General features: G+C 46.2%; 1 protein-coding gene across 2 annotated transcripts; it reads right to left on the bottom strand.

The window, feature by feature from the left end:
* Nucleotides 1–217: 217 nt before the first annotated feature.
* MTIF3 (mitochondrial translational initiation factor 3) lies at nt 218–27,205 on the bottom strand. Of its 2 annotated transcripts, XM_073669811.1 has the most exons (5): nt 27,052–27,205; nt 26,051–26,095; nt 8,642–9,133; nt 7,612–7,766; nt 218–488 (listed from the first exon to the last, which is right to left on the bottom strand). In XM_073669811.1, exons 3-5 carry the CDS (start codon nt 9,123–9,125, stop codon nt 282–284), a joined length of 846 nt encoding a protein of 281 aa, XP_073525912.1. In that variant the 5' UTR covers nt 9,126–9,133; nt 26,051–26,095; nt 27,052–27,205; the 3' UTR covers nt 218–281. The 2 variants fall into 2 exon arrangements, with proteins under 2 accessions (XP_073525912.1, XP_073525913.1); XM_073669812.1 differs by lacking the exon at nt 26,051–26,095 and having other exon boundaries at nt 27,052–27,185.
* Nucleotides 27,206–27,398: the final 193 nt, after the last annotated feature.

Genomic DNA, 27,398 nt, shown 5'->3' on the forward strand with positions numbered 1-27,398 from the left:
TGGCTGCTGCTCATCTCTACTGAAAACAACGGGATTGAGAATGGAAATTCAAACTGCCCGATCCTTCTCTTCCCCAACGTAACATGTCTAGGGAGTAGGTAGACCACTAAAATCTATAACTAAATAATACTAATGGGATTTCATGGGTGAGAAGCCAACAAGTGTCGCCTGATGGTGAAGGAAGAAGGGTAGACGATTTTATAATGAAACAAGATAATAATGAAAATGAAATCTCTCTTTAATAGGCTGAGTCCAGAATGGTGTGCTCTCCATGGGCTTTGTCAATGGTTGTCCTTTGTCTCGGGCGTATCAATAGGAGCGCTGTCACCCTGCTTTTCCAGTCTTGGATCCATTTTGCGCTTCTGCAGTTCCTTGTCAGACAGTGGCCGCAGGACACAAATCATGGCTCTACCATCCTTCCTTTCCTTTGGTTGTACCATACATGTAGAACAATCCACCATGCTTTCTATCATTTGCTGCAAAACGTCCTGAGAGGGAATCAGAAAAGGAGAAGTTTATTACAACATCTGTTCTTTCTTAAAGGGTCACTAGTGGGAAATCTTATTCCTCGCTTTATACCGGCAGTGTTCCATTAAGCCATCCGTACACATAGAAAGCAGCCAGCCAGACATAGTGAGATCAGCACTATATTCCTCTGTGCGACACCTGACCTTTGCACTGTATAATACCCAGGAGAATGAGCGGGGAAGCATACTAATCTGATCCTAGTATCTGCAGCAGAACAAAATGGAGGAAAAAAATAAATAAAACAGACTGTGTCTGTGCACATAAGGACAGGTGCAGACGGCCATATATTCTCTTATCTAAGAGAATAGGGTCGATTATGCTAATCACACTTTGATCAGACTGATCAGAGTGTCAGCATACTTTGATCCGATTCTCTCAGATCAGGAGTAGATGGAGAAAAAATTCTCCATCTTCTCCATGCAATTCGGACAGCACTCAGAAGTCATCAGAGTGCAGTCCAATGTTTTCCACGGACTCACAGTCTTGCATGGCCGAGTGGGATCCAAATATCAAATCAAACTAGGACACGCAGAGATTTTTTTCCTAGGACAAACTATGCCCCAGAAAAAAGAAATCGGACATGTGCACAACCCCAAAGACTAACATTGGTGCGGGTGCGATCTGATAATAAAGGCCCTTGCATGAGCTCTAAAAGGTGGCCATACATACTAGCCCAAGGTCATTTTAACACAGCAGCACTTTGTAAGCCAAAGCCATGAAGGGAACTACACTAATGATGAAAATATCTGCATCTCTTCTGTGTTTTGGACTACCCTCTGATTTTGTCTTATAAATATAGGTGCTCGATGTAAATACTTTTATGGCCAAAAATGACAAAAGTATTCTCGGAGTGATACTCAGAGGCGGAAACGCGCGTTGAGGCGTTTGGTTTACTGCTCTCACAAGCCCCAGGCTCCTCACCATGACCCAAGGTATTTATCTCTAGCTGACATTCACTCTATTGCCTAGCATGCCGGAATATTACCACTAGATGATTATATGGTATGCCAGTCATTATTTCACATGCACTATAATAGCTCAAAAATCCCTTTGAATTTAGCTAACATATGTTGGATTGAGCTGAATTATCATTTGACATTTATTAATCTCTTACATCTATAGCTGTTACGCGAAATTTTGAATTATATTTGAATTTGCTGGACTTTTATGGTATCAGCTGTACTAGATATACAGTTATATGAAAAATTTGGGCACCCCTATTAATCTTAAGCTTAATGTTTTTTAAAAATTGGTGTTTTTGCAACAGCTATTTCAGTTTGATATATGTAATAACTGTTGGACACAGTAATGTTTCTGCCTTGAAATGAGGTTTATTGTACTAACAGAAAATGTGCAATCTGCATTCAAACAAAATTTGACAGGTGCATAAGTATGGGCATCTCACCAGAAAAGTGACATTAATATTTAGTAGATCCTCCTTTTGCAAAAATAACAGCCTCTAGTCGCTTCCTGTAGCTTTTAATGATTTCCTGGATCCTGGATGAAGGTATTTTTGACCATTCCTCTTTACAAAACAATTCCAGTTCAGTTAAGTTTGATGGTCGCCGACATAGGCGGATTATAATGAGGGCAATCTGGGCTACCGCCCGGGGCCTCGGGTCTCCGGGGGGGCTATGGCCGGATTGCCCTCATTATATGTGTGGCCGCGCGGCACATACCGGCAGACAGTGGCGTGGGGGGGCCCCGGACCACTCCCCCAGCAGCGGTGCACGGCCGCTACTTCTTCTTCGGCCGGGCCAGCACTGCAGCAGTTAACTTCCCTGTGCTGGCCCGGCCGCGTCACTGCTAGGAGACACGGCCCTGTGCGCGGCCGCGTCTCCTAGCTGTGACATCATGCCGTGCGCGCCCGGCCTGCACTGTGCTACTTACCACCGGAGAGAAGCAGGAGCCAGGAGGACTGGAGCCGAGCCGGGGGATGGTGAGTGTGTGTGTGCGTATGTGTATGTATGTATGTATGTATGTATAGGCAGATATCATTGTGTGATGTCTGTTTATATGTATTTTTGTGTTTCAAATGTGTTTATGCGTGTATGTATATGTTTGTGTGCGTGACTGCGTGCGGCCTCCTGCTGAGTATAGATGGCGCCGTGCGGCCTCGCGCTGTGTCTAGATGGCGCCGTGCGGCCTCGCGCTGTGTCTAGATGGCGCCGTGCGGCCTCGCGCTGTGTCTAGATGGCGCCGTGCGGCCTCGCGCTGTGTCTAGATGGCTCCGTGCGGCCTCGCGCTGTGTCTAGATGGCTCCGTGCGGCCTCGCGCTGTGTCTAGATGGCTCCGTGCGGCCTCGCGCTGTGTCTAGATGGCTCCGTGCGGCCTCGCGCTGTGTCTAGATGGCTCCGTGCGGCCTCGCGCTGTGTCTAGATGGCTCCGTGCGGCCTCGCGCTGTGTCTAGATGGCTCCGTGTGCTCAATATTGAGTCATACAATTAATGTAAGGCTATGTGCCCACGATGCAGAAATGCTCCGGATTTTTTTTTGAGAGTTTCTGCATCTCCCTGGCAGAAAAAACACATGCGGATTGTGCATGCGTTTTTCCTGCCAGGGACATGCGGATGTGAAGCGTTCTTCACATGCATTTCCGCATGCGGGTTGACAAGCGCTTTCCAAGCGATTTTAGCATCACTTGGAAAGTGCTTGACAACTTAGTCACACTATATAAATCCATGCAACCACCTTCTGATGGCCTGCCGACGTCAGCGGTCGCGTGACCCGTCACATGACTAAATGACGTCATGGCAGGTCCTTTTCAGACCATCGCGAGCTGCCGGCAAGCCAGGATGCATCGGATAAAGACACCGGGGGCCATCAGAAGGTAAGTATAATATTTATTTTATTCTTTTTTTTACAGGTTCTATGGTACCCGGGTCCGGAGGAGAGTCTCCTCTTCTCCAAACCCGGGTACCATCCACACATTGAAACGCATGGATTCTGCATGTACAGATGCAGTGATGCGGATTACATGCGTTCCAATGCAAGTCAATGGCGGCGAAAACGCCGCGCTTCCGCAAAATAATTGTTAGTGCTGCGGATTTTTCCGCAATGATAATCCGCAGCGGAAATTTCCGCAGCATGTGCACAGCACATGCGGATTATCATTGGGGAACATGGCAGACCTTCTACCAAGCGTTTTTTAAGCGTTTCTGCAGCGGAATTGCCGCTGCGGAAACGCTTAAAAAACGCGTAGTGGGCACACAGCCTAAAAAAAATTATTATAATTAATATTGTGCCAAATTAATTTCACGTGAACTATCACATGATCTATCACAGGGGATCATGTGACATGTCACGTGATACATCAGGTGTGTGTGTGTGTGGGGTGGGGGGCCCGTGCCTTCTAAACTGCCCGGGGCCCTTGCTACTCTTAATCCACCCCTGGTCGCCGAGCATGGACAGCCCTCTTCAAATGATCCCACAGATGTTCAATGATATTCAGGTCTGGGGACTGGGATGGCCATTCCAGAACATTGTAATTGTTCCTCTGCATGAATGCCTGAGTAGATTTGGAGCGGTGTTTTGGATTATTGTCTTGCTGAAAGATCCATCCCCTGCGTAACTTCAACTTTGTCACTGATTCTTGAACATTATTGTCAAGAATCTGCTGATACTGAGTGGAATCCATGCGTCCCTCAACTTTAACAAGATTCCCGGTGCTGGCATTGGCCACACAGCCCCAAAGCATGATGGAACCTCCACCAAATTTTACTGTGGGTAGCAAGTGTTTTTCTTGGAATGCTGTGTTTTTTTGCCGCCATGCATAACGCCTTTTTGTATGACCAAACAACTCAATCTTGGTTCCTTCTTCCAAAAAGAAATTGGCTTCTCCAAACGTGCTTTTGCATACCTCAGCCGACTCTGTTTGTGGTGTGCTTGCAGAAAAGGCTTCTTTCGCATCACTCTCCCATACAGCTTCTCCTTGTGCAAAGGGCGTTGTATAGTTGACCGATGCACAGTGACACCATCTGCAGCAAGTTGATGCTGCAGCTCTCTGGAGGTGGTCTGAAGATTGTCCTTGACTGATCTCACCATTCTTCTTCTCTGCCTTTCTTATGTTTTTCTTGGCCTGCCACTTCTGGCCTTAACAAGAACTGTCCCTGTGTTCTTCCATTTCCTTACTATGTTCCTCACAGTGGAAACTGACAGGTTAAATCTCTGAGACAGCTTTTTGTATCCTTCCCCTGAACAACTATGTTGAATAATCTTTGTTTTCAGATCATTTGACAGTTGTTTTGAGGAGCCCATGATGCCACTCTTCAGAGGAGATTCAAACAGGAGAACAACTTGCAAGTGGCCACTTTAATTAGCTTTTCTCATGATTGCATACACCTGGCTATGAAGTTCAAAGCTCAATGAGGTTACAAAACCAAAAAAAGTGCTTTAGTAAGTCAGTAAAAAGTAGGTAGGAGTATTTAAAACAAGAAAATGATAAGGGTGCCCATACTTATGCACCTGACAAATTTTGTTTGAATGCAGATTGCACATTTTCTGTTAGTAGGATAAACCTCATTTCAAGGCAGAAACATTACTGTGTCCAACAGTTATTACATATATCAAACAAATAGCTGTTGCAAAAACACCAATTTTTATAAAACATTAAGCTTAAGATTAATAGGGGTGCCCAAACTTTTTCATATAACTGTACCTAGAGTGTTTGCAGTGACCTGGGACTGTCAGTGCAGTTCTTTTTTCACTAATTGGGATTTTGAACTCTGTATCCCTCCTTTGTTTTAGTTGTTCCCCTCCCAACACTTACTATGTGATGTTTTTTCTATAAAAATATTCTGTATCTAATAAAATTATTGTATATTCTATATATCTCCGATATGTCTGAGGTATTCTTTATATAGTTATCATTTGATAAAATCACCTCCATGATACCTATTAGACTTTTAAGTTAGGCTTTTGCTGTTATCAGGAGATTGCATCTCACCAAATGGTGATTTGCTTTTTAGGTCATTATCTGGCCCCAGTGTTGTTTAACATTTTTATAAATCTAGATAAGGGAATAGAGGTTAAACTAATCAAATTTGCAGATGATGCAAAGCTAGGAGGGATAGCTAACACTAGAGAAGACAGAGAAAGGATTCAGAAGGATCTAGATAAGCTTGAACAATGGGCAGCGACTAATAGAATGGTATTTAACAGAGAGAAATGCGAGATTCTACATCTGGGCAAGAAAAACGTAAATGTCATCTACAGAATGGGAGGAATAGAACTAAGCAACAGCATGTGTGAAAAAGACTTGGGTATATTAACAGATCACAGACTGCACATGATTCAACAGTGTGATGCAGCAGCAAAAAAGACAAACACAGTTCTGGGATGTATTAAGAAAGCATAGAGTCCAGATCACGTGAAGTAATCATCCCCCTCTTCTTCTCCTTGGTCAGACCCCATCCGAAATACTGTATCCAGTTCTGGGCACCACATTTTAAAAAAAGACATAGAAAAACTGGAGCAAGTACAGAGAAGAGCGACCAGGATAATGATGTTTAGCTTGCAAAAAATAAGGCTAAGAGGAGATTTAATAGCTGTCTACAAATATCTGAAAGGCTGTCACACTGTAGAAGGATCATCTTTATAGAAACACGAGAAGCAATGGGATGAAACTGAAAGGGAGGAGATACAGATTAGATATTGGGAAAAACTTTTTGACAGTGAGGTTGATCAATGAGCGGAACAGACGACCACGAGAGGAGGTGAGGTCTCCTTCAAGTCTTCATACAGAGGCTGGACAGACATCTGTCTGAGATGGTTTAGTGAATCCTGCATTGAGCAGGGGGTTGGACATGATGACCCTGGAGGTCCCTTCCAACTCTATTCTATGTAAGGCTATGTGCAAAATGTGCGCTTTTGATGCGTTTTCGCAGCGTTTTTTGTGCGCGGAAATGCACCACTAACACTAGGTAATCCATCTGGGAGCTAATGCAATGACAATCCTTATGTGCTGTGCACATGATCCGGAATTTTCCCGCTCAGGATTGTCATTGCATTTAAATCCGCAGCTTCAAAATTGCACAAAGAATGGTACCCAGGCCGGGGAAGAAGACTACTTATAGACGCCTCTCCATTACTAACCTGGGATTCATGTCAGCCGCCAATACAAGGCTGACATGAACCCCAACCCTATTTCCACACTCGCCACCGCTACACGGCAGTGGAAGAGCGGAGGCTAAGCACCAGATTTGGCGCATCTTATGGATGCTGAGAGCTGATATTATTAGCCACGGAGGGGCTGTTTAGCCTATTCTGGTTAGATTTTATAGGGGAACCCCACGACAATTTTTTTCTTGGGTCCCCCTGTAATCTAGCCAGTAAAGGCTAAGAAAACAGCTGTGGGCTGTTATTAATAGCCAGGGAACATTTTTTGGCTATTGGCCCCTTCCCCGGCTAGTAATATCCGCTCCCAACGGTCAGCTTTCCCTCTGCTGGTTATGAAAATGATGCGGGAGCCCACGCCATTTTTTTTTTTTATATTAGGCTATGTGCCCACAATCCGGATGTAGCAGCGCTTTGGACGCAGCATATTTTTCCTGCATTCTATTGAACGCAGGTAAATCCACATGTGTTCACTAAACCATGCAGATTTACCGCATTCAATACATTCTAGTGGTTAAATTTCTGTTGCGGACACTAGCGACTCGTCAAGGGAAATTGACATGCTGCGGTCCTGAAATACGTGCCGTATGTCAGTGTCCACGGGGGAGCCGCAGCCTCAGATGCACGCATGGTGGCCATGGGATTTCAAGAAATACCATCCACTATGCTGTAACAGCTGGACGCTGCTGGTTTGACGCTGCATAAATACGCAGCTTCAAACCTGCAGTGGCTCCTGATCGTGGCCGCATACCCTAAATCACCACAAGCATGGCAATTTATGTCGGGGAGACGAATGAAACCCAATTGCAAAAATTTTAATTTTTTTTTTTTTTTACTTCAAATACATGTAAGAAGAAAAAAAAAGTCTCCAGAGGTGAAGAAGACCTTTAAATAGGATCAGTCACCAGCTCAAAAGTGGACAGTTTTTGCTGTTATCTTATTCCTCTTTAATGAGCGCGGCCCCACTTACCAGCTTGTCTGGCCCATCCGCAATGCGGCCGTTCAGAACAGTAATCCGTACATGATGCCTTTTCTCAATCCAATGGATTATCTGTTTCCTTTTCACATCTAAATCATGTTGGGAAATGCTGGCGAGAAATGACATCTCCTTGATCTGGACGGGACCTGTGGAATGAAACGTACGCATTATATTCCTCCCATTAAAACAACAGGTACCTAACGTAACCCTACAGACGGCACTGACTTATAATGGGGCGCCATTTGTTTGATGGATCATGAATGCTGACTACTTTGTTCTTCTGCTTCTATGACAAAGCAGCAAACTGGACAATGCATGAGTGAGCTCAGCATTAGTGGCCCAATTCCTTCCCCCAGATTCTCACCACCCAATAGCAAAGGGGACTAGAATAACTAGGACTAACCCAATATCTTTATAGGGGTTGTCCACCCCTGGTGACATTTTCTGCAACTTTCTGAATCCCAACGCTGTGTAATGCATGTTTGGGATTCAGTGGTCATCACGTGACCACAAATATACGATTTACATACTTGTGGTCACCTGCAGACTAGTCTCACCCTGCATCAGAAGAGGAGGAGACTCTAGTCGGCATGTGGCCTCAAGTATGCAAATCGTATACTTGTGGACATGAGATTATCGAAGGAATCAGCAAGCAGAGCCAATTCCCATAAGTACATTACACAGGGTTAGGATTCGACAAGATTCCACCAAGAATGAACAACCCCTTTAAGAACCCGATTGCAGCCACATAAGCAATTGTAGGTAAGTCTTTAATCACATTAATTTTGCTTCCTGAAGGATGCAGTTTGGCACGTAGAATGGAAGACACTATGATGAATATGAGGAAGAAGGTCACAGCAGGGCACTACCCAGATATTTCCCATATCTGTAGAGTTCACTGCTTAGAGCAAGAATTCTTAAAACACAGGTCCTCCAAACTATTATTGCACACCCCAAGTAGACTGCACAAAGTGACCCACTTGTATCCCTGCAGAGTAATAATAAGTGACACAGGATATACCGGGGCTGGAGCTTTGTTTCTGCTGCTCTCGGAGTTTCAGCTGCTCCTCGTGAAGCTCTTTTCCAGTGAGCAGCTTGTACACAGGAGGATCCACATTGTGCGAGACCGATACCAGTTTCAGGTTCTCTTCCTCCATGATGCGGATCACATCCCTTTTCAGCATCTTCCCTCTGTCCTTCCCATCTTTATCTAACACCTGAATAATTTTATAGGGGATTATCCGGCCGACGTGCCCAATCACCTTCCTGGCATTGATATTGATTTTTTTTGGTGCAATTGGCTTTTTGGCCACATGCTCCTCGGCCGTACTGTAGGGCTTCACGTCTACGGCCAGCAGTCCTTTTCTTGTCCAGCCAATGGTGGTCCACGGTAGATAACTTGTCGTCTTATATGATCTGTGACACAAACCAAAGTGTCTTCCAAAGTAACACCGGCTGCTATTTGCAGCTTGGCAAAACATTTTCTTCAGGTGAAGTCCAGACATTCTGCTGCCTAAGAGAAGAAAAAAGGAGAAATCCTTTAAGTCATTATATGACCACGCTCTCTGTACCTACAAAATGGAAAGATTTTAAAGGGTTACTCCCATTTTTTAGTAATGGGTACTGTCAAATAGTGCTTGTAAATGTAAGCAATTTTGCAATATACTCCTTATTAAAATGTTCAGCCGTTCTAGAAATATTAGCAATTTACTTTTGTTTACAGTTCGTTGTCTTGGAGATCGACCAACAGCAAAACCTACGCAGTGCTTACAAGCTCTTTTTTTATTGTGCCTGTAAACGCTGTTTTGAAGCTGTCCATTGCTGAAGCACAGTGCTTACATTCTAGACCGCAGCGGTGGTCGAGCTCCTAGGTAACGAGCTGTAAACAAGTAAAGTGTTAATATATCAAGAGCAGCTGCAAATTTTAATAAGAAATAAATTCCAAAAGTGCTTGTCAGAGTGAGGAGACTTAAACACCATGCATGCTCCTCTTGGAAAATAACTCTCCACAAGGAGAAGCGTTACCCCTTAGACCTCAGTCCACAGCCTCTCACCTAACCAGATCAGATCTCATACTTTGCACTGACGAGGGGCAATACCCCGAAACACCATGTCTACAAATTGAGATTCTGGTTTGGCTTTTATCCTAAGTCATATTGCAAGGCTCATTAAAGGATCGATAGTGACTTTTAGGATTGCTGCTTCCAATAGGTGGCGCTATGGTTCTAGTCCTCTTCCTCTCTGAAGAAGCAATTTGCATATTTAGCACATCTGAATGTAGCAGTCGGGCTCATATTTCTGTCCAGCTGCTACACTTTTGCCTCCACCCTGTGCCAGTCATTGCACTGGTTGCCCATCAACTATAGAATACAACAAACTTTTCACTCTCACCCACAAAGCGCTCCAAAGTGTTGCACCTCCCTACATCTCCTCCCTCATATCTGTCCACTGCATACCCATGCTGTCCGTTCCTCTAGTGATCTAAGGTCTCATTCAGAGTACATGATTTATCTGTGGTTTTCAAGGATAGAACACGTGCACATTATAGTCTATGGAGCAGCTCATGCACTGTTCCACCCCCCAAGAAAAAGAAAAAATTGCAGAGATACAGTACAGACCAAAAGTTTGGACACACCTTCTCATTTAAAGATTTTTCTGTATTTTCTTGACTATGAAAATTGTACATTCACACTGAAGGCATCAAAACTATGAATTAACACATGTGGAATTACAGTTATATGAAAAAGTTTGGGCACCCCTATTAATCTTAAGCTTAATGTTTTATAAAAATTGGTGTTTTTGCAACAGCTATTTCAGTTTGATATATGTAATAACTGTTGGACACAGTAATGTTTCTGCCTTGAAATGAGGTTTATTATACTAACAGAAAATGTGCAATCTGCATTCAAACAAAATTTTACAGGTGCATAAGTATGAGCACCTCATCAGAAAAGTGACATTAATATTTAGTAGATCCTCCTTTGGCAAACATAACAGCCTCTAGTCGCTTCCTGTAGCTTTTAATGAGTTCCTGGATCCTGGATGAAGGTATTTTTGACCATTCCTCTTTACAAAACAATTCCAGTTCAGATAAGTTTGATGGTCGCCGAGCATGGACAGCCCTCTTCAAATGATCCCACAGATGTTCAATGATATTCAGGTCTGGGGACTGGGATGGCCATTCCAGAACATTGTAATTGTTCCTCTGCATGAATGCCTGAGTAGATTTGGAGCGGTGTTTTGGATCATTGTCTTGCAGAAAGATCCATCCCCTGAGTAACTTCAACTTTATCACTGATTTTTGAACATTATTGTCAAGAATCTGCTGATACTGAGTGGAATCCATGTGTCCCTCAACTTTAACAAGATTCCCGGTGCCGGCATTGGCCACACAGCCCCAAAGCATGATGGAACCTCCACCAAATTTTACTGTGGGTAGCAAGTGTTTTTCTTGGAATGCTGTGTTTTTTTGCCGCCATGCATAATGCCTTTTTGTATGACCAAACAACTCAATCTTGGTTTCATCAGTCCACAGGACCTTCTTCCAAAAAGAAATTGGCTTCTCCAAATGTGCTTTTGCATACCTCAGCCGACTCTGTTTGTGGTGTGCTTGCAGAAAAGGCTTCTTTCGCATCACTCTCCCATACAGCTTCTCCTTGTGCAAAGTGCGTTGTATAGTTGACCGATGCACAGTGACACCATCTGCAGCAAGTTGATGCTGCAGCTCTCTGGAGGTGGTCTGAAGATTGTCCTTGACTGATCTCACCATTCTTCTTCTCTGCCTTTCTGATGTTTTTCTTGGCCTGCCACTTCTGGCCTTAACAAGAACTGTCCCTGTGTTCTTCCATTTCCTTACTATGTTCCTCACAGTGGAAACTGACAGGTTAAATCTCTGAGACAGCTTTTTGTATCCTTCCCCTGAACAACTATGTTGAATAATCTTTGTTTTCAGATCATTTGACAGTTGTTTTGAGGAGCCCATGATGCCACTCTTCAAAGGAGATTCAAACAGGAGAACAACTTGCAAGTGGCCACTTTAAGTAGCTTTTCTCATGATTGCATACACCTGGCTATGAAGTTCAAAGCTCAATGAGGTTACAATTAGTGTTGAGCCACCCCCGTAGTGTTCGAGTTCGGTTCGTCGAACACCCGTGTGTTCGCCGAACTGTTCGTCGAACTGTTCGTCGAACTGTTCGTCGAACACCTTCGAACACCGTTAAAACCAAGGGCAGGCAAACAAAAACACATAGAAACACATAGAAAACACCTTCAAAGGTGTCCAAAAGCTGACAAACTGCTCAGAAGACATAACTAACACATGGAAAAGTGACAAGTACATATAGTCATGCGAAAATAAAAGAGGTGGAGGAGTAAAAGGAGGGGGAGACACAGATATAGGCATGTCATGCCCTTCTAAAATCCAAAAAGTGAGAAGCCGACACGGCCAGTCCGCTCCTGCCCGTGCCACCTCCGTGTCGCCGGGTTTGTGCCAGAGCCGCGGTGAACCCTGATGGCCAGCCCCCCTCTCCCAATACTGGTGCCTGTCCGCTGGTGGGTCGAGCGAGCCCCCCTGTGGTGGAGGCAGCTCTAAGCTTTTTAATTTAAATTGTCTCTCTAATTTGAATGAATACACTTTAAATCCATTTACAAGGATCTATTGGAGGGCAAGTCTCATGCCAGCAGCCGCGTAATTCCAGCTCCAGTAGCGTCCACTAAAGCTGCTGCAGTTAAAAAGCTTTTATAAGGATCGAGCTCGGCTGTCCACCGCAAGGCATCCTACTGCCAGTCCCAGCCCCTATGCCTTGGGGTGCCTCCTGATGCTCTTCACTAAGTATCCCATGGTCCCGAAGCATTTCCTTTGAAAAAATTAAGTGTCTAAACTACAGGTGGTGTAGCTTGCTTAACAGCCGGGATAATCCGCTGACTAGCAGACACTGCTACTAGGCACAAAGTATTTCCTGGGCTAGATGCAGTTAAAAATTTGTAATTAGATACTCTCGTTGGATGCTGAGAAAGCATTCCATAGAGTCTCCTGGCACGCCATATATGATTCTCTTAAGAAGCTTGGGGTAGGGGTCTAGGGGACCCTTTTATAGCCAAAATCACGGCCCTGTATCACAATACGTCACCTAGGCTGAAGATAAATGGAACTGTAGCACCCTGAGGGCTCGGTTGCTACAGACGTATTGCACCTCACCCAGAGGTGTGATATCTCACTCTCAGGTAAGGATGGAGTGTGGATCAGGACCCGACACCTGCATGCATTACACCACATTGCCGTGGGGCAGGGCGACCAATATGCCCCTGAGATGGGCACGACAGTCCCTGTCCCTGGCTGGAGTGGGGGGAGGGAACACTGAGGAAGGGGAACCCTGTAGTGCAGGAGCAGGGAGGAAGCAGTTCCTGGGTGCATTGAGAAGGGAGTATAAAAGGTGGGCACCATCTTAGTTCAGTGCAGAGAAGTCTGAGCAGAAGTGGCAGGGAGCAGGGGCTCTGCATGAGCTCTGCTCCGGAGGCGGGCCTAGTAACAGAGGCCCAGGCCTGGAAGAGGGAGAAGGAAGGAAGAGGAGCGGAGAAGGCTCCAGGAACGAGGAATGAAGGGATCCCAGGGGTGCGGACGGGCGAGTCGCCACCGCACGCCCGAATCCCCCTGCGTGGAGGGGTCAGGCCAAAGGGGGAGACCGGTCCCCGAACTAGTGGAGGCAGGAAACGACCCTCAGCTAGAAACCGGAGGCTCTGACATTTTATGTGGCGCAGCCCCTCGCTACACCCGCTAGGAAGGCACCACATAGGGTCAGGGAAACTGGCGCCAAGTTTACCAAGAGGAGGCCCGAGGCAGCCGGACAGAAGTGTTGGTAAGAAAGGCCAGACAAAGGACACACAAAGGGGGTCCTGTGAAGTGCTCCAAAGTTATCTGGGAGTTGTCTGAGCCCCTCACCTGGTGAGCACAGTACGACGTGGGCAGCCGTTACCTGCAGACGTGGTCTGGATAATAAGAACTGTGAGTAAAGGCCCTGGACTGCATCACTGACTCCGTGTCGTTACTGCTGCTGCCCTGCACCATCACCCCCATCCTCCGCATACACTGCCCTGAGGCTATACTCCTCCCGTGGGGAGTTATGCTACGCTCTGCTGCACCCACAACATCAGCCTCAGCGGTCTGCCCTGTAGCGGCGGTTCACTCTGACCGCAATCCACGGGTGGCGTAGTCGTACATTTAAACATCAAAACCACATAAATAGTTCCGCCACTGGTTTGACCGCCCTGAGCCACGGAACCGGGTCGCCGCCACGAAGACTACAACCACCAGCATCCACCAAAAAGGGTCCGGCTCCGGGTGTCCCAAGGCCCAGGGGGTGCGTCAGAACATTTTCATCACCTTTCACAATCACCAATGGGACAAGGCAGGGATGTCCTCTGTCCCCTCTCTTATACATCCTAGTGACGGAGCACCTGCTCTCATCAATTCGCCATAACCCCAATATTAGGTGGATTGAGGTGGGAGGCACCGAGTACAAGTGCTCTCTATTTGCTGATGATGTCCTAGTATATATCACTCAATCACATATATCCATCCATGCTGTTATGGCTGAAATAGATCACTTTGTTACATGGTCAAATTTTAAAATCAATGCAGCGAAGTCTGAGGCCCTCGATGTCTCCCTCCCCAAATCCATATAGGATTCCATCCAGTCCAACTTTCCCTTTGCCTGGCCCTCACAGGGTATCAAATACTTAGGAATTCCTATTCATAGAGACCTCTCCCATCTATGTTATCTTAATTTTGGGCCCTTTATTGAACAACTCCATACAGACCACGGTTGGCAAGTTAGAACTGTAAGATTCACTACGTGAACCACTGGTGTTTTGTGGAAAAGCACATGTACACTGCGTTCCAAATTATTATGCAAAAAGTGTTTAGGAGTGATAAGGGAAGAATTTGTTTGTTTGTCAGTTAAACTAATTGATGGTGATGTGTGTCAGGGCTCTTTATATCACTGTAAGCAATTGCAGACACCTGTGCTAATTAGTTTGGCAGGTGTGTCCAATGAAAGGCAAGACTACTTAAGAAGGCTGTCCCACATTATTAAGCAGCCTACATTTTCTGCCAAAATGGGAAAGAAAAAGGATGTGTCGGCTGCTGAGAAGCAACAAATTGTGGAGTGTTTAGGTCAAGGCATGACTACAATCAACATTGTGCGATGATCAGGATGAAGTGTCTTGGCAATCAAGAAGTATGTAGCTGATTCACAGTACACACGTGTGCGTGCTGATAAGGGCAAATTGAGGACTCTTTCCTACAGGCAATTACGTCAGGTTGAAAGAGCAGCGGCAAAAAAGCCTTGTCATAGCAGCAGACAAGTTTTTGAAGCTGCTTGTGCCTCCAACGTCCCCCCAACAACAAGATGCAGGGTCCTTCAGAGGTTTGCAGCTGTGCATACGCCATCCTGTCGACCTCCTCTATCCACTTCACACAAGCAGAAACGGCTCCAGTGGGCCAAACATTACATGAAGACTGATTTCAAAACAGTTTTGTTCACGGATGAGTGCCGTGCAGCGCTCGATGGTCCAGATGGATGGAGTGGAGGATGGCTGGTTGATGGACACCCCATGCAAACACGGCTACAGCGCCAACAAGGAGGAGGTGGAGTAATGTTTTGGGCTGGAATCATGGGGAGAGAGATTGTCGGCCCCTTTAGGATCCCTGAAGGCGCTAAAGATGAACTCCATAATGTATGTGGATTTTCTCAAACAGCACTTCCTGCCATGGTTCAAGAAGAAGAACCGTATATTTCACAGCAAGATCATTTTTCTGCATGATAATGCACCATCTCATGCTGCACATAAAACATCTGCATCTCTGGCTGATATGGGCATAAAAGGGGACAAACTTATGGTGTGACCCCCATGCTCCCCTGACCTCTACCCCATTCAGAACCTTTGGAGCATCATTAAAAGGAGTGTCTATGATGGCGGGAGGCAGTTCACATCTAAGCAACAGCTCTGGGAGGGTATTCTGTCCTAATGCAAAACAATTGAAGCAGAAACCATCCAAAACCTGACAAATTCAATGGACGAGAGAGTTCAGAAGCTCCTTTCGAACAAGGGGTCCTATGTGAAAATGTAACATCACCTAGAATAAAGTTTTGAGTTGAAAACTGTTTGATTTCAGTTTCTAACAACCTGCTAATGCTTATAATTTCAAAAATGACCATTTTTTTTGGTCTTTATTAAAATGAAAAGGTTGATCGAAAAGTTTGGGGGATCTAAGAGTGTGGCAACCCAGCAGTCATGATTACTTCGAATTCTGACAATATGAGGGTCATGCTGCAGGTAGTGCAGCAAGAAGGCACTTATGTGTCTTGCGCATCTCGGAGCCCCAAAATTATTTTCCGGGCTAGATGCAGCTAAAAATTATTTTTAATTTTAAATCTGGTGAAGCTTTAGTATAGATGGCCTAATAGGATCAGTGCTGCACACTGCTACAAAGCCCAAATTATTTTCCAGTCAAGATACAGATAAACATGATTAGTTATTTGAAAGCTTAAAACGGTTGGTAGGGTGATTTTAACCAATCATCAAGCTTTTACTCTCCCCAGGATGACACAGGGGTAGAAAAGTCGTTTCGGATCCATGATTTGTTCATCTTTATGAACGTGAGTCTGTCTACATTATCAGTGGAGAGCCGCGTGCGCTTATCTGTCAGCACACCACCAGCAGCGCTGAACACACGTTCAGACAGAACGCTGGCTGCGGGGCATGACAAGATCTCCAAGGCGTAAGTGGCTAGCTCCGGCCATTTATCCAGATTGGAAGCCCAAAAAGAGCAAGGGTCCAGTGACACAGTCGTGGCTTCAATGTTTACTTGGAGATACTCCTGTACCATCGTCTCTAGGCGTTGACTATGTGTCAGACTTCTTGTCTCCTGTGGCCTTGCAAAGGATGGGCTAAAAAAGTGGTGAAATGATTCCGCAAAATTGATGTTACCAGCAGATACTGTGGTTCTGTCACGGTTTGAGTGCTGAACACTTGACGGTCCCACGGTTGGCAAGTTGGAACTGTGAGATTCACTACGTGCACCACTGGTATTTTGTGGAAAAGCACATGTAAGATTCTGCAACAGTCTCTGCTGATACTCCTGCATGCGTGCATCCCTTTCTATGGCAGGAATAATTTCTGCAAATTTACTTTTGTACCGGGGATCTAACAGTGTGGCAACCCAGTAGTCAGGATTATTTCTAATTCTCACAATTCGAGGGTCATGTTGCAGGTAGTGCAGCAAGAAGGCACTCGTGTGTTGCGCATCCAGGAGCACCAAGTCCCTGTTGTGTTGGTGGCGAGGTAACAATCATGCTTCCTTCCTCTGTCCTCTCCCCCCAACCTCGCACAACAGAAATGTGATCAAGGTCTCCCTCATCTGATGAGTCTTCCATCAGTTCGTCCTCCACTTCTTCCTGGGCTCCTGCACCTTCCTCACTAGTTTGGCTGCTACCATGCGCCCTGGTAAAACCATCTCCCCCACCCTCACATGCCTGCCACCTTGGTGCTGCCGACCGTCTGGACCTTGCAGATGTTAGCCCTTCCGCATACAACTCCTCCTCCTCTACTTCCTCCACCTCCTCTTGTGCCACCACCTGACTCCGAATTCTGTTTAACATGTGCTCCAGCATGTAAATCACCGGAATAGTCATGCTGATAATGGCATCGTCAGCACTAAACATCTTCGTCGCCATTTCAAAACTGTGCAGAAGGGTGCATAGGTCCCTGATCTGAGACCACTCCTCCAGCGTGATTTGCCCCACCTCTGAATCTCGTTGGCCCAGGCTATACGTCAGAACGTATTGCACCGGGGCTTGTCGGTGCTGCCACAGTCGCTGCAACATGTGCAGAGTTGAATTCCACCGGGTAGGCACATCGCATTTTAGCCGGTGAAGTGGCAGGCCCAACGACTTCTGTAGAGATGTAAGTCGCTGAGCTGCAGGATGCGAACGGCGGAAGTGAGCACACAGCGACCGTGCCCTCTGCAGAAGGCCATCTAGTCTGGGATAGTGGGCTAAAAATTGCTGGACAACCAGGTTCAACACGTGAGCCATACAAGGCACGTGTGTGACATTGCCCCGGCGAAGGGCCGCACCCAGGTTTGCAGCATTGTCGCACACGGCCTTCCCTGGTTTCAGGTCCAGTGGAGACAACCATTCATGAAATTGGTTCTCCAGAGCTGACCACAACTCCTCAGCTGTGTGACTCACATTTCCCAGACATTTCAATGTAAAAACCGCCTGATGACGTTGAGCCCTACTGCCAGCATAGTAAGGAGGTGTGCAGGATCCCTTCTGCGCAGTTAGAAAGCTTGTGGCATGACCAGACAGGCTTTGGGTGCAGGTGGAAGACCGAGAGGAGGTTGAGGAGGCAGAAGCAGTGGAGGAACTTTGACATAAAGAGGATTGACGCACAACTCGTGGGGACGGCAAGACTTGGACAGCAGCCCCTTGTCCTGCTGTCACCATAGTTACCCAGTGCCCAGTCAGCGACATGTAACGCCCCTGTCCATGCCTACTCGTCCAAGTGTCTGTGGTGAAATGCACCCTGTCACACACAGAGTTTCTCAAAGAAGCGGTGATGTTGTGTGCGACATGCTGGTGGAGCGCAGGCACACCTTTCTTTGAGAAGTAGTGCCGACTGGGCATCTGGTACTGGGGCACTGCGACGGACATAAGGTCTCGAAAATCCTCTGTGTCCACCAGGCGGAAAGGCAGCATTTCTGTAGCCAAGAGCTTGCAGATGGTGAAATTCAACCTCTTAGCTTTCTCATGGCTAGGAGGAAATGGTCTTTTACTTGTCCACATCTGAGGGACCGAGGGCTGGCTATTGTGCTTAGACGGGGTTGATAAGGGTGTCCCCGGCAAACTGCCGGTCTGTGAGGAAGATGCAGGCGGACATGTTAGGTTGCCTTGATCCAAAGGTGGTGCTATCGATGTCGGACAGCGCTCAACACCAGCTGGTGTTACCACCTCCGAAGAAAATGATGACCTGCCAATCACGCTGGCTGTTGCGGGTAAAGAGGTGGCAGGTCTGCGCCCCAAAACAGGTGTGACTGCTGTCCCCCCAGTCACAGAGGATGAAGAGGCCGCGGATGCACAAGATATGGCAGACGGTGGTTGGCCCGGCCGGCTAGGCCGCATTGCAGCACACTGAGCTTCCCACTGCAACTTATGCTTCATGTCCATGTGCCGGTTCATGCATGAAGTACTCAAACTATGTATTTTTTGGCCTCTACTTAGCTTTTGCTGACAAATGTTACAGATAACACGAGTTGGGTCATCTTTATCGATCTGAAAAAATGCCCAGGCTATGCAAGGCTTAGCACCCATGCGACCTGAAGAGCCACCACGACTTGTGGTGAGAGGCGGAGTTGTGTTTGAGGATGCAGTTGTTGACGTGCTTCTCTGTCCAGGAAGGCGCAACCTGACCTCGTCGTCACTAGCATCTTCCTCCACCTCCTCTGCTGACCTCATCTCTTGGCTGACTGTGGGTTGACAGTAAGTGGGATCTCCAACCTCATCATCATCACCCTGTGCGTTATCACACCCGTCGTCCTCAGAGCCAACCTGTTCCTGCCCTGACAAAAAACTAAAGTTGTCGCTTCAATCAGGTATTTGAGTCTTATCATCGTCTTCCTCATTGTCTCCACCAACAGGAGTTACAGTTTGGGAATGAGGGTCTACATTATGGTCAGAACCTTCTGCGTCTGGTCCTGGATCCGACTCATAAAGATTCTGGGCATCAGTGCAGATCATTTCCTCGTCTGGATTCACAGAAGCGCTGGAGTCGACCTCTGATTCCCAGGCTATAGTATGAGTAAACAGCTCTGCAGACTCAACCATCTGTTCTACCTCATACTCAGACGGGCAGCTGGAGATTTGGGAGCTGTGAGGAAGCAAGTGCGATTTGGGTGACACTTTTGAGGACTGGAGTATTTGTGATGTTGAAGTTGATGTGGAGGAGAGCCCACTTAAAGGAGCACTTGATATCCGTTGAAGCACCTGCTGTTTTTGTGCCTCATCTGGAATTTGTAGCGATTGGCGTGGCCGTAAGAAAGGGATTTTATCACATTGTCCGCTAAAAGAAGTAGACATTTTAGTTTGGCTGGAAGATGGTCTTTCTTCTGCAGATGTTACTGTTGCTTTAACACCTACCCCACGGACACAACCTTTTTTCCCCTTCCCAACACGCCTATTCCCCTTTCCACCAGCAGCAGGCCTTTTTCCACTCATTTTGGTGGTTAACTAATTCACAACTCTGGAGTTGTTTGCACAAAAAAACAATGGATGGTAACCGAGCAGAGCTGAGTGGCCAAACTGTGGTATTAGGCCAAAACTATTGGCTGGGTTAGATGCAGAAAAAAATTATATTCAATTTGCAACCTGATGGAGGTCAGTATAGATGGACTAATACAACAAGTCCCACACACCGCTAGAAGCCCAATATTTTTTCAGAGGTAGATGCAGATAAAAATTATTTTTAATTTGCAACCTGATGGAGGTCAGTATAGATGGACTAATAGAGAAAGTCCGACACACTGCTAGAAGGCCAAATATTTTTTCAGAGCTAGATGCAGAAAAAAATTATATTCAGTTTGCAACCTGATGGAGGTCAGTATAGATGGATTAATAGAACAAGACCCACACACAGCTAGAAGCCCAATATTTTTTCAGAGGTAGATGCAGAAAAAAATATATTCAGTTTGCAATCTGATGGAGGTCAGTATAGATGGACTAATAGAGAAAGTCCGACACACTGCTAGAAGGCCAAATATTTTTTCAGAGCTAGATGCAGAAAAAAATTATATTCAGTTTGCAACCTGATGGAGGTCAGTATAGATGGACTAATACAACAAGTCCCACACACAGCTAGAAGCCCAATATTTTTTCAGAGGTACTGTAGATGCAGATAAAAATTATATTCAATTTGCAACCTGATGGAGGTCAGTATAGATGGACTAATAGAATGATGCTATGCCCAAAAGATTTTACTTCACTAGGTGCAGTAAAAAAATTGGTATTCTATACACAGGTGGTATATCTTGCAACACAGATAGGCTACTCCACTGACTAACACACTCTGCAATAGGCCAAAAAGGATTAGCTTTGCTAGATTCAGCCAAATGCTGTGAAAAAAACTTGCACAGCACTGGCACAGACCTGCCTGGCAAAAACTGATAGGAACTGATGTAACCTAGTCCTGAAAAGGACTCCAATTACAATTAGTCTTTACTCCCACAATCTATCTATTTAAGAGCACAGACCTGCCTGATAAAAGTCGTAGGAAATGCTGTAACCTAGTCCTTAAAAGGACTGCAATCACAACTATTCCCTACTCCCAAGCTATCTGTATATTTGTGCGAAAATTGGCTTGAAATTAACAAGGTATAGCGCACACAGCAACAGCGGTGCCGTCTAACACGCAGCTGCAGCAGTGAGAAAATGGTGGCGACGGGGAAAATGGCTTGGTCTTATAGGGCAAGGACATGTGACATACACTGCCAATGACACATGCCCTTGCTTGTGTGAAAAAAAGCACTTCGCTCCGTGTGTGCGCTGCTGATAGGCTGACAGATTGCACCTCCCCACTGCAAATGCGGGAAAGAGAAAAAAAAATGGAGATCTTCATTGTTCCTGCAGAGATCCATCCCCTGCCCCTCCCCCCGCCCCGCTGTACACTCAAACTGCGTATTAACATTAATTTTCATCATTACTGAGAAAAAATCCAGTTATGATTTTGGTGCACGAACAGTTATCGAACATAACCTCGAACAGCCGAATTTTTCTCAAATTGTTCGTGTTCGCCGAACGGCTCGAACACCGCCCAAAACAGCTCGAATTTGAGATTGGCGAACAGTTCGAGTAGAACAACGCTCATCTCTAGTTACAATACCAAAAAAAGTGCTTTAGTAAGTCAGTAAAAAGTAGGTAGGAGTATTTAAAATAAGAAAATGATAAGGGTGCCCATACTTATGCACCTGTCAAATTTTGTTTGAATGCAGATTGCACATTTTCTGTTAGTACAATAAACCTCATTTCAAGGCAGAAACATTACTGTGTCCAACAGTTATTACATATATCAAACTGAAATAGCTGTTGCAAAAACACCAATTTTTATAAAACGTTAAGCTTAAGATTAATAGGGGTGCCCAAACTTTTTCATATAACTGTATACAGTACAGACCAAAAGTTTGGACACACCTTCTCATTTAAAGATTTTTCTGTATTTTCATGACTATGAAAATTGTACATTCACACTGAAGGCATCAAAACGATGAATTAACACATGTGGAATTATATACTTAACAAAAAAGTGTGAAACAACTGAAAATATGTCTTATATTCTAGGTTCTTCAAAGTAGCCACCTTTTGCTTTGATGACTGCTTTGCACACTCTTGGCATTCTCTTGATGAGCTTCAAGAGGTAGCCACCGGAAATGTTTTTCACTTCACAGGTGTGCCCTGTCAGGTTTAATAAGTGGGATTTCTTGCCTTATAAATGGGGTTGGGACCATCAGTTGTGTTGTGCAGAAGTCTGGTGGATACACAGCTGATAGTCCTACTGAATAGACTGTTAGAATTTGTATTATGGCAAGAAAAAAGCAGCTAAGTAAATAAAAACGAGTGGCCAACATTACTTTAAGAAATGAAGGTCAATCAGTCCGAAAAATTGGGAAAACTTTGAAAGTGTCCCCAAGTGCAGTTGCAAAAGCCATCAAGCGCTACAAAGAAACTGGCTCACATGTGGACCGCCCCAGAAAAGGAAGACCAAGAGTCACCTCTGCTTCTGAGGATAAGTTTATCCGAGTCACCAGCCTCAGAAATCCCAGGTTAACAGCAGCTCAGATTAGAGACCAGGTCAATACCACACAGAGTTCTAGCAGCAGACTCATCTCTACAACAACTGTTAAGAGGAGACTTTGTGCAGCAGGCCTTCATGGCAAAATAGCTGCTAGGAAACAACTGCTAAGGACAGGCAACAAGCAGAAGAGACTTGTTTGGGCTAAAGAACACAAGGAATGGACATTAGACCAGTGGAAATCTGTGCTTTGGTCTGATGAGTCCAAATTTGAGATCTTTGGTTCCAACCACCGTGTCTTTGTGCGACGCAGAAAAGGTGAACGGATGGACTCTACATGCCTGGTTCCCACCGTGAAGCATGCAGGAGGAGGTGTGATGGTGTGGTGGTGCTTTGCTGGTGACACTGTTGGGGATTTATTCAAAATTGAAGGCATACTGAACCAGCATGGCTACCACAGCATCTTGCAGCGGCATGCTATTCCATCCGGTTTGCGTTTAGTTGGATCATCATTTATTTTTCAACAGGACAATGACCCCAAACACACCTCCAGCCTGTGTAAGGGCTATTTGACAAAGAAGGAGAGTGATGGGGTGCTACGCCAGATGACCTGGCCTCCACAGTCACCAGACCTGAACCCAATCGAGATGGTTTGGGGTGAGCTGGACCGCAGAGTGAAGGCAAAAGGGCCAACAAGTGCTAAGCATCTCTGGGAACTCCTTCAAGATTGTTGGAAGACCATTTCCGGTGACTACCTCTTGAAGCTCATCAAGAGAATGCCAAGAGTGTGCAAAGCAGTCATCAAAGCAAAAGGTGGCTACTTTGAAGAACCTAGAATATAAGACATATTTTCAGTTGTTTCACACTTTTTTGTTAAGTATATAATTCCACATGTGTTAATTCATAGTTTTGATGCCTTCAGTGTGAATGTACAATTTTCATAGTCATGAAAATACAGAAAAATCTTTAAATGAGAAGGTGTGTCCAAACTTTTGGTCTGTACTGTATACTTAACAAAAAAGTGTGAAACAACTGAAAATATGTCTTATATTCTAGGTTCTTCAAAGTAGCCACCTTTTGCTTTGATGACTGCTTTGCACACTCTTGGCATTCTCTTGATGAGCTTCAAGAGGTAGTCACCGGAAACGGTCTTCCAACAATCTTGAAGGAGTTCCCAGAGATGCTTAGCACTTGTTGGCCCTTTTGCCTTCACTCTGCGGTCCAGCTCACCCCAAACCATCTCGATTGGGTTCAGGTCTGGTGACTGTGGAGGCCAGGTCATCTGGCGTAGCACCCCATCACTCTCCTTCTTGGTCAAATAGCCCTTACACAGCCTGGAGGTGTGTTTGGGGTCATTGTCCTGTTGAAAAATAAATGATGGTCCATCTAAACGCAAACCGGATGGAATAGCATGCCGCTGCAAGATGCTGTGGTAGCCATGCTGGTTCAGTATGCCTTCAATTTTGAGTAAATCTCCAACAGTGTCACCAGCGAAGCACCCCCACACCATCACACCTCCTCCTCCATGCTTCACGGTGGGAACCAGGCATGTAGAGTCCATCCGTTCACCTTTTCTGCGTCGCACAAAGACACGGTGGTTGAAACCAAAGATCTCAAATTTGGACTCATCAGACCAAAGCACAGATTTCCACTGGTCTAATGTCCATTCCTTGTGTTCTTTAGCCCAAACAAGTCTCTTCTGCTTGTTGTCTGTCCTTAGCAGTGGTTTCCTAGCAGCTATTTTACCATGAAGGCCTGCTGCACAAAGTCTCCTCTTAACAGTTGTTGAAGAGATGTGTCTGCTGCTAGAACTCTGTGTTGCATTGACCTGGTCTCTAGTCTGAGCTGCTGTTAACCTGCGATTTCTGAGGCTGGTGACTCGGATAAACTTATCCTCAGAAGCAGAGGTGACTCTTGGTCTTCCTTTCTTGGGGCGGACCTCATGTGAGCCAGTTCCTTTGTAGCGCTTGATGGTTTTTGCAACTGCACTTGGGGACACTTTCGAAGTTTTCCCAATTTTTCGCACTGACTGACCTTCATTTCTTAAAGTAATGATGGCCACTCGTTTTTCTTTACTTAGAATTTGTATTATGGCAAGAAAAAAGCAGCTAACAGTCTATTCAGTAGGACTATCAGCTGTGTATCCACCATACTTCTGCACTACACAACTGATGGTCCCAACCCCATTTATAAGGCAAGAAATCCCACTTATTAAACCTGACAGGGCACACCTGTGAAGTGAAAACCATTTCCGGTGACTACCTCTTGAAGCTCATGAAGAGAATGCCAAGAGTGTGCAAAGCAGTCATCAAAGCAAAAGGTGGCTACTTTGAAGAACCTAGAATATAAGACATATTTTCAGTTGTTTCACATTTTTTTTGCTAAGTATATAATTCCACATGAGTTAATTTATAGTTTTGATGCCTTCAGTGTGAATGTACAATTTTCATAGTCATGAAAATACAGAAAAATCTTTAATTGAGAAGGTGTGTCCAAACTTTTGGTCTGTACTGTATGTCCGATTTTACAGCCCGTGATAAATATTTCAATGAAAAGGAGAAGCTTTGTAATATTTTTTTTTCCCATACGGTCATCACATCGCAGCACTCGGACTGGCCAGCGGCTCTCCTGACCTGAGTGTGACAGCTGCATAGAAATACATCAAGCTATCATGCTCGGGTCAGCAGAGCCGCCGGCCAGTCCGAGCACTGCGATGTGATTGTCATCCGTGGTATACGGCCGTCTGACTGCTCCCTAAAGGTTGTGAAAAACCCCTGATGGGAAACAAACATTGAGTGTTACTTCTGTGATGTGGATCTTAATAAAATCTGCTCAAAACTTCTTCAAGAAAAAAAAAGAAATTCTGCAAGAACTCCAAAATAAGAGAACTGTTTCTGCTTGGAAAAGCTTGTTTCAACGTCTGAAAAAGCTCCAGGTAAACATAGCCTAAGACTACCAGATTCAAAACCTCCCATTCATGTTTCCAAGACTTTCTTTGTGCTGCACTTATTCCCTGTAATGCACTACCCCAGATAATCAGGTTAAATTACAATTTCCACTGGAAAAAAAACAAAAACATCTTTTTAGGCAGGCGGATCTCATCACCTCACTAATCTAACGCCTCAGTTCCCCTTCGTATATCTTACATCAGCTCCCCACACTCTCTGTGCACTTTGTATATGGACATAGACAGTTACCGGTGACCGACTCACGTAGCTTTTCTATAAAGATGTCTGCACCTTACACTAGAAGGACTTTTTGCCTGTTCTGTCCCCCCCCTATTTCCTTAAAGGGGTTGTCCAGCCTGGAGTTCAAGTCTGCAGTCAATCTATGTGCGCACTGTCAGGATTCTCCAGTGTCGCGAATGAGTGGTCATGTGACCACAAGTATGTGATTTGCATAAATGCGGTCACATGCCAACTAGACATGTCCGACCCTCAATCTTAATATTAGCTGTGACTCTTGTCTGTACATAAACCCATGAGTGTACAGCACTGAGGAATATGTTGGTGCTATATAATTGTCATGTGACGCCTTGTAATGGAGCAATAACCCTGCAGACAGAGAACGCATGGCCTCTGCTACTTACAGGCTCGCTGGTTGTACTTCGTCAGCTCATTATTCTTCACCAATCCTGTTGGGAAACATAAAAAACAATGAAGCCGGGTGACAATGCCGCGTCCACATCATGTAAGGCAAGGATGAGGCTCAGGAAGATTTTTTTTCCTAAACATTGTTTTCTGAGATTGAAGAAGTGAGGGTTATATTTTCTGCTCCTCTAGAACGCAGGCAGTGTCTGGTATTACAGCTCTGCCCATGACTCTGCAGTACCAGACACTGCCAGATGGGCACTGTTCTTAGGGGGAAAGCATTTTTCTAACCTCTTTAATAATGGGGTAGAATAATGGTGCTGTAATTTAGTGATCCGCTGCATAGTAGTGTGTGCGCGGGGATTCCGCAGCCACGGACCGCACGCGCGGGGATTCCGCAGCCACGGACCGCACGCGCGGGGATTCCGCAGCCACGGACCGCACGCGCGGGGACTCCGCAGCCACGGACCGCACGCGCGGGGACTCCGCAGCCACGGACCGCACGCGCGGGGACTCCGCAGCCACGGACCGCACGCGCGGGGACTCCGCAGCCACGGACCGCACGCGCGGGGACTCCGCAGCCACGGACCGCACGCGCGGGGACTCCGCAGCCACGGACCGCACGCGCGGGGACTCCGCAGCCACGGACCGCACGCGCGGGGACTCCGCAGCCACGGACCGCACGCGCGGGGACACCGCAGCCACGGACCGCACGCGCGGGGACACCGCAGCCACGGACCGCACGCGCGGGGACTCCGCAGCCACGGACCGCACGCGCGGGGACTCCGCAGCCACGGACCGCACGCGCGGGGACTCCGCAGCCACGGACCGCACGCACAGTAATACTGCAGACACGCTCACAGCAGCTGCAGCCTCCCATCTATCAGAGCATGGAGCGGGGTTAGGCCTAGCTTCATCCCCGGCCTGTCCTTAATCACTGCAGCCGAGAGCCTGTCCCGGAGCCGGCACTGCCCGGCGCGCTCCCGGCACCGTCACCTACCCGCCCGGCCTGCACCAGTCCCGGATCCGCACCGCAACCGCGGCAGCAAAACACAGGCGCAGCTGTCACACGGCCAACTAGGGGTTAACCAGGGCCGGTCAAGGTCACATGACTGGTGCACGCCCCCTACTCCATTCACAGACAGGTTCCCGGCTTCATTCTTAAAGAGACAGGCGCTGCTGTTATCTGCTGGCTGATGGCACCTGGGAGGGACTGGAGGAGCGCATGTCTCAGGGTCATTGCTGCGAGACTCTCACATGCGTTTAATGACGTTTATTCCGTTTCTAAGTTGCACTTATAGTAACCAAAACAATATACAGCAGCAGGGTCTTCAGTGACGTAACGTG

This window comes from Phyllobates terribilis, unplaced genomic scaffold (assembly GCF_046119375.1).
Source record: "Phyllobates terribilis strain yellow unplaced genomic scaffold, ASM4611937v1 Scaffold_2__4_contigs__length_985480577, whole genome shotgun sequence".
Lineage (NCBI taxonomy): Eukaryota > Metazoa > Chordata > Amphibia > Anura > Dendrobatidae > Phyllobates > Phyllobates terribilis.